Genomic DNA, 12,382 nt, shown 5'->3' with positions numbered 1-12,382 from the left:
AAGGTCATGTTCTTGGAGAGAATAGCTCCCCCTTGACTATGAATTGTCATTGAAGGGCAAATTCAAGAGCTGAGGTGAAAGAAAAAGTGTCTCTCTAGGAAGGAGAAATAAATGTTTCACTAATTTCAGTTCTGCCAATCCCTTTTATATCCCAGAAAAGGAAAAATTGGATGCTAATTTTCGCTCAAACAGAAAATCTTTATTTTTATCCTGGAATACCTTTTTTGTTTCCTCTAGTAACATATACCAACTTGGTTAGATGGCCCTTAAGTTATATAAAAAGACAACTAGATGTTCTTAAAACTAAAGAAGTAACAGGATTATTTAATGCATTGCTAAATTACTGGATTTCTTGAACTTTTTCATGAATGGCAGTTCCTATCATAAGGTTTCTTTAAAACTCTGGGTAGGCCTTCTTAGTGGCTGTAACTATGACTTAGGACTTGTCAGAAAATACATTCTTTAGCATTTTCAAGTTTCGAAAAAATTTTAAGTAGTACGTTCATATTAAGAAATATGCAATAGTTGCCCTAGCTGGTTTGGCTCAGTGGATAGAGCGTCAGCCTGCAGACTGAAGAGCCCCAGGTTCCATTCCGGACAGGATAAATTCCAGGGTTGTGGGCTCGATCCCCAGTTGGGGGTGTGCGGGAGGCAGCCAATCAAAGATTCTCTCTCATCACTGATGTTTCCATGTCTCTCTCCCTCTCTGAAATATATAAAAATATATTTTATTAAAGAAATATGCAATAGTCATATTTCAACTTTTCTTAGAGATAGATTTCAGCAGAAAGCAAAAAGAATCAGAAGCTATTCCAATGACATTTTTATTTTCTTACATAACTATTAATCAAGATTGCTTAAGTATGAACCTATTGTATTTCGAATGTCTTTCTATATTTTTGACATTAGAATCCCAAAAATCACAAATAATTAAACCATAAACTACTTTTATTAAATGCTTTCTTTTATTTATTACAATGACAGTCTTTTTCAAAATAAGACAGTTAACCTGAGATTCTTCTAATACTTACTACTCATATAAATTTTTTATATACTGCAACTAAATTTTTATTTCCTTGTCCTTTAAGTATCACTTTTTTTCCATAATAATTTAGCACTTACTTTTTTTAAATTAAACAAATTCTATTTCATTCTTGGACAATTAACATTTAATTACTTCCAAGGGAATCTACTATTAGTATAAGCAAGCTAAGGGAATGGAATATATAATATAGCACTAAAATGCTTCATTTTTAGGTACTTATATATGTTTGTTGGATTGCATTTATTGAAAATTCTGGTTTTGTAAATTACAACTGTATTAAATGTGGCTGCCATAGCTGGTTAACACTTAAGCAAAATTTTACAATCATTTGGATAATCTTGTAATAGCAGCTATAAAAAGTGGTGATGCTAAATAATCCTATAGATTTTATCTTTACTTTGCCAAGTGAAGCTTAAAGGAAAGCAAACACAGCATTCCGTGACTGGGAACATCAGACTAATTCAAATAATGCCTTGATATTTCAGGTGGTACTTTGTTATCAGGACACTTGGCCCAAACATTTGTGGCTGTAGAGTTTTGGGGGGGGGGGAAGCTGGTTTTTATTCTGAATTCACAACTGTCCTTACTGATGGCCAGTAGCCAAAAGGACGCAGAGATAGATAAAAAATGTAAAGTAGATAGGCAGAGATAGAAAGAGTGACAGGCAGATAGACAGTTAAAACACACAGTTCAATACAATTTATAATTAATTTATTTTTTTAAAATAAGTTTCTAGTGATTTGAGAGAGAGAGAAAGGGAGGAGGGAGAGAAACATTAATCACCTGTCTCCTGCACTCATCCAACTGAGGATCTAACCTGAAACCTGGGTATGTGCCCTGACCATGAATAGAAACGGCCCTTTAGATGAATGAAATGATGCTCAACCAAAGAGCCACACTGGCCAGAGTTCTATATAATTTTTAAAAATATATTTTATTGATTTTTTACAGAGAGGAAGGGAGAGGGATAGTTAGAAACATCAATGAAAGAGAAACATCGATCAGCTACTTCCTGCATACCTCCTACTGGGGATGTGCCTGCAACTAAGGTACATGCCTTGACCGGAATTGAACCTGGGACCCTTCAGTCTGTTGGCCGCCGCTCTATCCAGTGAGCCAAACCAGTCAGGGCTCAATATCATTTTTAAAAAAGAAAAGAATTCCATGTATTTTATATTCAAAAGTCAAGTAAATCAAATGCCAACTTTCCAGAGGAAAGAGATGTCACCTATACTTTCAGCATTGGTCATTTTCTAATGTTCTTTCACAGTAGAATTTTCTAAAAGTGTTACTCATATTTTCCTGATATACATTAACATAGATACTTATTTCTTTCTCTTAAACCTATCTGTTGGCTTATTGATTGATTAAGTGTAGGTTCTGTGGCCATGTGGTAACAATTCAAACTCTACAAAAGGGAATATAAAGAAATGGTAATATTACCTTTCTAAGCCAATTTTTAATTCACTGCAATTCTCCAGAGGTAAGCTCTTGTTACTACTAACTACATGTCTTTTCAAAAGTATTCTCAAAGTTGAATATAGTTCAAAATACTTCCATTAATGGATAAAATAATATCATACTTCATTGTACTGTTATAATTCACACATACACAAAATCACTATATTTTTGTTAAATCTAGGCTTGGGATACTCAAAAGGAAGAAAAACCCTTTAATTTTGTATTTTTAAAAGACCATTTGCTTATGCTATATTTTAGGACAAGCTAAAAATAAGATTATTTAAATTTGAAAGGATTATAAAGGGTCTTGCACTAAAAAATTCAACTTTAATTCACCTAATAAGCATAGCCTGTCAAAAACAGTGCTGTATGGTATTTCTAGAAATAACTTGGTCCCTTTACAACAATGAATTTCCACTTTGGTAGCAATCACTTAATAAAAATTCATAAATCAAAGATATTCCAAAATTTTTAATTACCAAACAATGTTCTAAGATCTTCTGGTTTATTTATTATACAATATATACAAAGACTTCTTGCTTTCTTTTATTAAGACCTATTCCATTAATGTCAAATAGATTTTTAACAACTATTTTTTTTCTTTAGATTTTTTTTCTATAGCATTCCAAAGTACAAATAAGTGTTTCCACTAACTTTTGGCATAATTATTGCAAGCTGATTGTATGCTTGGCCCATATGTGCAAGCTTAGCATTTATTTCCATTGTGCTCTTAGGACACAGGATCTCCTGAACAGGTTTATTAAAAAGTTAAATTCCTGGGCTCCACTCTGGCCCTCCTGAATCTCACTCTCTTGGTGACCTGCAGAGAAGTCTACATTTTAAGAAGCTCCTGTGGGAATTATTAACTGTACTAATATTTGAGGACTCCAAAAGTTGGGGCCACTTGAATTTCAAGAAAATATTATAGAAATCAAATATATTTAGAGACATGTATTTCACATTTCAGAATATAGAGTCAAAGAGCTTTACTTTGTTCAAAATTAGTCAGTAAATTGTTGGCTGTGCCACTAGTGTTTAGACATCCAGTCTATTCAGACACAAAACATGACCTCCTCTCTAGTATCAACTTCAGAAACTTTGACAAAATTAATATATATATATATATATATATATATATATAATCCTCACCTGATTATATGTTTTTATTGATTCTAGAGAGAGAGGGAGTATGAAAGACAGAGAGAAAGAGAGAGAGAGAGAAAGAGAGAGAGAGAGAGAAAGAGAGAAAAAGAGAGAGAGAGACATCTATGTGAAAAAGAAACATTGATCAATTGTGCCCTGTATGGACCCCCACTTGGGATTAAACAAGTAACCTGGGTATGTCCCCTTGACATGAATCATACTGGCAATGTTTTGGTGTATGGGATGATGCTTCAACCAACTGAGCGACCTGGCCAGGGCTGATTTCTTTTGAATAATGCAAAAATGCTTCCTCAATTCCAGGCTTCTCCTTAACCTTGGATGGCTAATACACTTGATGCAGAATGCCCAATACACTTAATAAAAATACACTAATAAGAAAGAATCTCTTTTGTTTAGACTTGGGCTAGCGTCTCCACCAGATTTAAACCTATGGGCCATTGTTACTGAGTATATAATGTTTCTCTGATGCCATCAATCAGAAACGCCAGAAATCCTCTTCTTCGTGTCTGTCATGAGTAGGCAGCTCGATAATAAAGCATTCCAATGATCATTTCTTCAATTAAATAATGTTGTTCAGCCCTAAACAGTTTGGCTCAGGAAATAGAGCATCAGCCAGCACACTAAAGTGTAGTGGATTAGATTCTGTTTGCAGGCTTGATTCCTGGCCCAGAGTGGGGCACATGTGGGAGGCAATCAATCACATCAATATTTTTCTCTCTCTCCCCCCCTCCCTTCTTTCCTTCCACTCTAAAAATCAATGGAAAAAATATCCTCAGATGAAGAATAACAAAAATAAACAAACAAATAAATAAATAAATAAAATAAAATAATTTTGTTGGATCTGATATTTTATCAAGGACATACTTTCTATCAAAGACACAAATTTAGATTTTTATTAGATTTATAAGTAGCTTCATAGTTTGCTCTTAAACCTGATATTCAGTTAATGTACTAAAAATTTTTCCTATCAAAAGTAGATGGAAGTAATTTCAACTTGATAAAAGATTGGCATATTGGAACATTGATCAATAAAAGTTTAAATACTAGAGGTCTGGTGCACAAAATTCATGCATGGGAGAGGGTTCCCTCAGCGTGGCCTGCACCCTTTCCAATGTGGAACTCCTCAGGGAATGTCCAACTGCCTCTCACAATACAGGACTGCTGGCTCCTACCCACTTGCTTGCCTGTTGCCTGATCGCCCCTAACTGCTCTCCTGCTGGCCTGATTGCTCCTAACTGCCTTCTACCTCACCCTGCACCTGGAACCCTGAATTCCCTCTTCTGGCCAGTCATAGGCACCTGGGACCCGGGCTTCCCTCCCTTTGGCCGGCCGCAGGCACCCAGGACCTGAGCTGACTTCACCCTGGCTGGTCACAGTCACAGGGGACCATGAGCGGGTGGCTTTGCGTGGGCTGCAGCCGCAGGCACTAGGAATCATGGGGCAGGCTGCTTGTCCCTCCCTGGCTGCAACCCTGCTGGTCCCCATTCCTCTCTAGCAAGCTCATTTGTGCTTGGCTGGTCCCCATTCCTTTCTCCCCAGTGTTGAATGTCTGATTCATTATGGTGTAATGACTTAGGGCGTGATGACCATTTGCATATCATTTCTTTTTTATATAGAATTTTAAAAGTGTGATGAGTTCTCAGTGTCCCTGTGAAAATAGATGCATTTCTAAGTGGAACTTTATGTTAGCTCAAACCATTGAAATAAGCTTAAGGTTATAATTCGTTCTGGACCAGGGTTCCTAGATTTCCTAAATGGCTTCTATTTGATTATTAGGCCTGGACTTCAGATCTTATTGCCAAAGCCAATAGATTTCCTTACATGAAAAGATCATGTTAATTAAATACAAGTACAATAGCTTCAAATATGATGTCAAAATGGTTATAGGCTATGGCTTTGTCTGGGATATAAAAGGTATATTTAAGCAATTTCAATTATACTGACTCTAACTATTGACTTACCTTAATTAAAAAAAAATATACCCTTGGGCATATATTCTAAGAACATATGATTTGTCATTCAATAGTTGTGGGTTTCTGATCATCGCCTTTCAGTCTCAGAATCTTAGACTAAACTAATGCTTACATCTAAATTAGACCAACAGAATGCTTTCCATGTGGAGGTTTACAGTGGAGGTTCACCTTAGTTGAGGGATAGATATTGAGGTGAGTAAGTAGGTGAAGAAAAAAAATTAAGGTTGGAAGGAAGGAAAAGGGGAAGAAGGTCAGAGGTAAAGATTAAGGAAAGAAGGAATGTGGGCAGGGAGGGAGGGTAGAAGAAAGATGGAAAGAAGGATGATGGAACAAAAGTAGGAAATACGGAGGAAAAAAACATTTATAAATGATGAGTCAGTAGGAAAAAGTGTTACATAAAGAAGAGAGAAAAATTGTGTGAGAGGGAGAAGCCAATAAGGAAGTCAAATACAATTGTGTATAAAGGGGATAATATTTTTTTAAAAGTTAATAGGGGTGACCAACTCGGCAAGGAAGGCCAATTAGGGGTGACCAGGCCAGCAGGATATGGCAGTTAGGGGGATTAGGGGGATTAGGCTGACAGGGGAGGAGAGTTAGGGGGACCAGGACAGCAGGGCAGTTAGGGAGATCAAGCTGGCAGGCAGAGTGGTTAGGGTAGGCAGGCAGGTGAGCAGTCAGAGGTCCCAGATTGCAAGAGGGATGTCCAACTACCAGTTTAGGCCTGATCCCACAGGAAATTCCCTGAGGGCTCCCGATTGGAGAGGGTACAGGTTGGGCTGAGCGACGCCCCCCCCCCCCCCATCCCTGGTGCATGAATTTCGTGCACCAGGCCTCTACTACAATGATACACATACATTCTAATTTTAAAAACTAGCTGTGGTTATATGAAAAAGATTTAATTAATTTAGGTTTATGATACATTTCCTATCATAAATGAATTAGTATTAGCCAGTATTTAACTTACACATTTTCAAATTTCTAAAAATATGTCACATGTGATACTTTCTATTTCTTTTGTTGTTGCAGTGAAGAAATCCAATTCATCCACTGGAAAACAACAGTCAGTGCCATAGTGGCTCAGCAAAATGCAATTGAAATAATAGGTTGAAAAAATGTACAGCAGTTATTCGGAAACATCTTTCCCTCTTCTCATATTCCTTCTAAAGTAAATATGTCATAGTACTATTCTATAAATAGAGGTACTTACCATTAGTAGGGGTTTGCAATTATATTTATTATTTTAATGGGAAGAAAAATAAGATGTATTTATTCCCAAATTTTTACCCAAGCCAGTCTTATTATTTTGATTGGATATCGGTAAATATAAAGTGGAAAAGGCACTAAGAGTCTAACTCCCTAGTGTTCAGCATGCCTAATTATAAATGTTGACCTTCTATGCCAGGCATCGGCTTGGTTCTTTCTACAGTCATTCGGTTGACACTGACAAAGCCAATGTCAGTAATTACAATTCTCAGGAAAATAGAAGCTTCTGGCCTCAATTATCTGCATAATTCAGTCCCAATGGTATATGCTGGATTCCTATATTAGCCCAGATACTTTGTTGGGTGCTGTGGAGGACACTAAAATAAATAAGACTGCATTTCTAACCTTTGAAGAATTTGTTCTCTTATTTCTTCTTGCTGATGCCTCCTTTCGACTTCAAATCCATGTGGCAAAAATTTAAGTCATATGAACCAGAACTTACTGAAAAGTAATACTCATTCTCATGCCTGTTCCAGCTCATTGTAGTTTCGCCAAAGACAAACAATATCATTATTCTCATATGTATCTTTTTCTGTTGATAGCAACATCATGTATGTAATGGAAAATCAGCACCATCCATATTATGCCATGCCATGAGCTAGTTCCTGGATTCTATCTTATTTTCAATTTACACCTCTTTTATGTCTGAACTCATGAATGTAAATACTATCAACAATACAGTGATATGTCTGAACCTCTAGACATAAACTCTTCCTGGAATTTTCAGCTTATCTATTCATATCTATTGTACATGTCAAATTGAAGTCTGCTAGGTATCTCAAACTGAATCCAAAAGTGGTTGATTCATGTCCTCTCAATTTGCAGTGAATAAATAAAAGCATCCTTAGCCTAGAAGTAGTGGCTCATCTATTCTAGGTACGCACTTGATTGTGTTCTGTATATATCCCTAATACCTAGTTTCCTTTATACTTTGGGTAAGCCATTACAAACGTTCTCCCTTAGTTTATTGCTCCCTGAAGAATAAAAATTAAAGGAAATAAACAAACCAACTAAACGTATCTTCTTAATGCAAGCCCACCTTGAGAGTTTCAATAAGCACTACCAACTGATTATTATTCAGGGATAAATGAGAACAAAGGAGAATGTAAGAAGGATGAAAGGAAACTCTATGAGGCATCTTTTGTGCTGCTAGGGATAAGACTTCTCTTGTTTGTGAATTTGTTAATAAAAGCTCTAAAGTCTGGGGAAATGCTTCCAGACAGCAAAAGCCAAGTTTTGAAGCTCACAGGTCAAAGGAGAAATTAATAGAATGCAGTGGAGAAATTAAGTTAAACAAAGGTGCAATGAGCCATAGTTAAACCAATTAATTAGGCATGTTTTATTTTGTAAATAACTGGGTTGCTGAAGAAGTAAAAATAAATCCTAGATTTTAAACATGAATAATTTAGTATTCAACAAAACATTAAGTGGTAACATGCAGAAAACTCATGCCTTTTTTTTTTTTTTTTTTTTTTTTTTTTTTTTTTTTTTTAGTGTTATTTGATGAGTTTCTTCCTCATTCATATGCTTCTTCGGGGACCTTTCTTTTTTCTATCATTTGTGAAAAAACAAAACAAAACACTATGCTTTCAATAACATACGATAGTCTTATGTTTTGCTTGAGTCTCTTCTGCATTCTTTTTTTTTTTTAAGATATTTTATGGATTTTTTACAGAGAGGAAGAGAGAGGGATAGAGAGTTGGAAACACCAATGAGAGAGAATCATCCATCAGCTGCCTCTTGCCCACCCCCTGCTGGGGATGTACTCGCAATCAAGGTACATGCCCTTGACCGGAATTGAACCTGGGACCCTTCAGTCTGCAGGCCGATGCTCTATCCACTGAGTCAAACCGGTTTCGGCTGCATTATTTTATGCCTGTAAAAACTTTATCACTTTCTTGCAGTATTAACTATAAAAATATTAACTTTTCAGCAGTATGTCTACCATTTCTCAGGCCATGATGAAGATTAACTTGTACCTGACGCCTGGCAGGTATGAGGAAGAACAGGTCAGATGCCAAAACCCCAGACAAGGTAGTCACACCAATTAAGCTTCAGTTCTGAACTTAACACTTAAGCACAATAGATCCTGCACCAGATAACGTATCTTCAGTTTCCTCCACTGTAAAAATGTTGTACACGTTAAATATATTTGAAAATTCCTGAGCACAATGACTGGAAGGGAAATCTCTCAATTTGATGAAAATATTAATATTACAAAGCAGTTTCCAATTTGTGGATGTCATCTTACTGCCAAAATTGCTTGTTTGGAACTTTAAACATTTATTTCCACCAATAAGATGTTTTAAAACCACAATGAAATGGTTAGTAGAATGTAGGTTTATAGACTAATGTCCCAAACCTTCAATTACCAAAACATTATTTCAGTCCAGAATTATCCTAATAGTGCTCTGGCCGGGTGGCAACCTTGACCTGGTTTTCCCTTGACTTTCCTAGTTTCCACATTGCAAGCCCCTCATTCTGGGAAACCCTTTGATCCCAGACAAATCTAATCAGGATTTCTTCACTTGGGACCAAATCACCATTCATTCACTCATTCATTGACCCATTCATCTATTTTTCTGCAGCACCAGGTACACTCTTAGGTGCTGTAGGGAAAAGGGCCAAACATGCTTACTAACCCCAGAGCCCATGAAGGAGACTGATGAATGAACAGCTAAATGCTAATGATGTAAGTATGTCCAGGATGCCAGGGACACACAGGGGCTGGCCACTTCACACTAACTTGTGGATTAGGGAGACTTCTCAGAGGAGCTGATCATTAAACTGGAATTTGAAATTGATACTCCCCAAACCAGAGATTTCTACTTCATTCTTTTGGACATTTTTCATGTCTGAGCTCAGCATTACTTAAATATGCATACTAAAATACTATCGTTTTAGATTCACTTTGGTCATTATCTAAACAGATTTTGCATAATTTCTAACATGCATGTAATTTGTGTGAAATGTCATCAAAATCCTATATAATAAAAGGCTAATATGCAAATCGACGGGTGAAACAACTCGTCACTATGATGCGCACTGACCACCAGGGGGGCAACTGCTCAATGTAGGAACTGCCCCCTGGTGGTCAGTGTGCTCCCACAGGGGGAACACCACTCAGCCAGAAGCCGGGCTTTAGCTGGCGAGTGCAGGGGTGGTGGCAGAAGCCACTTCTGCCTCTGCTGCAGCGCTAAGGACTGCGGGAGCAGACCTAAGCCAGCAGGCAGACATCCCCTCGAGGGGTCCTGGACTGGGAGAGGTCGCAGGCCAGGCTTAGGGCCTCCTCCCCCAGTGCAGGAATGTCATGCACCGAGCCTCTAGTGTGAATATAAATAGCCACACACCCTTGATTTTATATCAGTTCTTCCCACTCTGGAGATTCAGCTAGTTAAAATCTACTCTTAAGAATGCTAATTGCCTGCTTGCTTTCTCATTATTTGAAAATCATTGCCCAAAGAAAATTATTGGAACATGTTTAATTGAAAACAAAACATAGATTATAATAAATAATATGGTTCTATTCAGAATAATGTAGTGGTTGCCCCAAAGTTAGCAAGTTAAACATGTTTCCTAAAGCTTGTTATCAAGGAAATGGCATTCTATTCTTTATACTCTGATAACTTGTAAAATATTCCTGAACATGCCTCTATCATTACAGCAAATGCTGCAGCAAGATGATAAGACAGAGACAGCTTACAGCAGGAAACTCTGAGGCCACAGGCACTGACTAACAGCTTGAAGATTTGGTTCTCCACCTGGAGGGAGAAGCAGATTTATCACAGACTCTGGAGGTGAGAGGGGGACTTATTTTTAGACAGATTAGACCTTATGTTTCCTGGGAGGCAGAGACCACATCTATGTTACTCACTGATGCTTTCCCAGTGCTTGGGACAAAATTCATGCTCAAATGGTTGAATAAATACCAAAATATATGTAAAGGTCTTCATTCTGTATTCCTAACAAATGATCATTCAGAATCTTCTATGCTCTAAGGTAGGGGTGTCGAACTCAATCAAAGAAGGGGCCAAAATCTAAAATCCAGCCTAAATCGCGGGCCGAATGGTTTACTGAACAGTCATAAACTGTCATTGTGATGGAAACGCAGCGGAGTGCAGTGATGACAGAGCGGTGCGGGCCACATTGCAAGGCCTGGCGGGACGGATTTGGCCCGCGGGCCTTGTGTTTGACACATGTGCTCTAAGGACTGAAAAGAAAAAAAAAACCCTTACCATACATGACAATCATAACCATCTTTGCCAAGTGAGGCAGCTTAAGTTTCAAAGTCAGTTAGTTACAGCACAGACCAAAGCCACCCATTGTTCTGTAAAGGCCAGTTGATGTCACTCTCTTCCTCACCCTCACACTATGTATTTCATCTTGGCTAGTAACCTTTCAGGTATTTACAGTATTTTTCTAAAAATACTCATGTGCTTGAGAAGAAATTCTCCTTGTCATAGTAAAGATATCTAACATCATGCTCTCCGTAGAATATGGACCAAAAGCATCAATTTAAAGACTTTTCAATTGCAATCATCATCTATCTTAAGCCCCACAGAGATTACAAATGTATGTCAGATCTTATTGACATGACAATCTTCATAATTTTGAGCAAGCAGGTAAAGGAAAAATCAAAAATTTCCACGTGTAAGCATTTTCTTAATGCTTTTTGTTCATGGCATTTTTTGAAATTATATATACGCATGATAATCAACACACCTGGCACAGTTAAAATTTAATGGAAAAGCAGAAGCAGAGAGTCTTTTAAAATTCAAATTTTTTTGTATTATTTTTCTTTACCTTTGAAGTTTACTACACCAACTGCAGTTGAAGCCAATCTGAGAGGATACACAGGGGCCACAACCATTGAACTGGAGGCACGCTAGGAAACAGGAGAGAATGCAGTCATCCAGACTAATTGGGAGGATGGAAAAATCAACAATAATGATGCCTCAGTCAAAATAAAAACCAACCACCCATCCCTGTATTCATGCAAGATACCTGTCCATGTCAAGCACCATGTTATTATTATTGGTGAATAGACCAGGTCATCAAACTTGTAAATCATTTCCCACTTATTATAGTTATGTTCAGACATTAACTTACTAGGTAATGGGGTCATCTCCACAGCTGAAATGTTGGTAATTTTTGACATTTGTAACTCTACTCGGTGGTATTCATAAATTGTTCTTCTTCGAACATCTATAAAAACAAAAATGGGGGGAAATCAACTTTCCACATTTCTTTACCTATAAAACAAGTATTTTAATAGTGAATGTAGAATTATACTTTTACTTTGTGCATTCTTAAAACTAAAGATTTAAAATAGCAATCCCTCTGAAGAGATTGATTATTAAAAAAACAACAACAATAACAACAACAACAACAACAAAAACAAACCTAAAAATCATGTCCCCATGTTCCCAGAAGATTTTTTTATCAATAAAGTTAAAAATGATGATTAGGGTCTCAG

The 12,382-nt window shown here is 37.1% G+C and overlaps 1 protein-coding gene across 1 annotated transcript in view; it reads right to left on the bottom strand.

Annotated features, from left to right (window-relative positions):
• The window catches only part of PLXDC2 (plexin domain containing 2), a 416,442-nt gene that overhangs the window by 86,602 nt on the left and 317,458 nt on the right, over positions 1-12,382 (bottom strand). The window contains exons 8-9 of the mRNA XM_036459556.2: positions 12,016-12,111; positions 11,710-11,791 (exon numbers count right to left, since the gene is read on the bottom strand). Coding sequence (XP_036315449.1) covers positions 11,710-11,791; positions 12,016-12,111 — 178 coding nt within the window. The remainder of the gene's footprint in view (positions 1-11,709; positions 11,792-12,015; positions 12,112-12,382) is intronic.

The sequence above is a fragment of the Pipistrellus kuhlii genome, unplaced genomic scaffold, assembly GCF_014108245.1.
Source record: "Pipistrellus kuhlii isolate mPipKuh1 unplaced genomic scaffold, mPipKuh1.p scaffold_m20_p_1, whole genome shotgun sequence".
Lineage (NCBI taxonomy): Eukaryota > Metazoa > Chordata > Mammalia > Chiroptera > Vespertilionidae > Pipistrellus > Pipistrellus kuhlii.
Note: the sequence above shows the minus strand (reverse complement) of the source record. Positions and strands in the feature narration are given on the sequence as shown.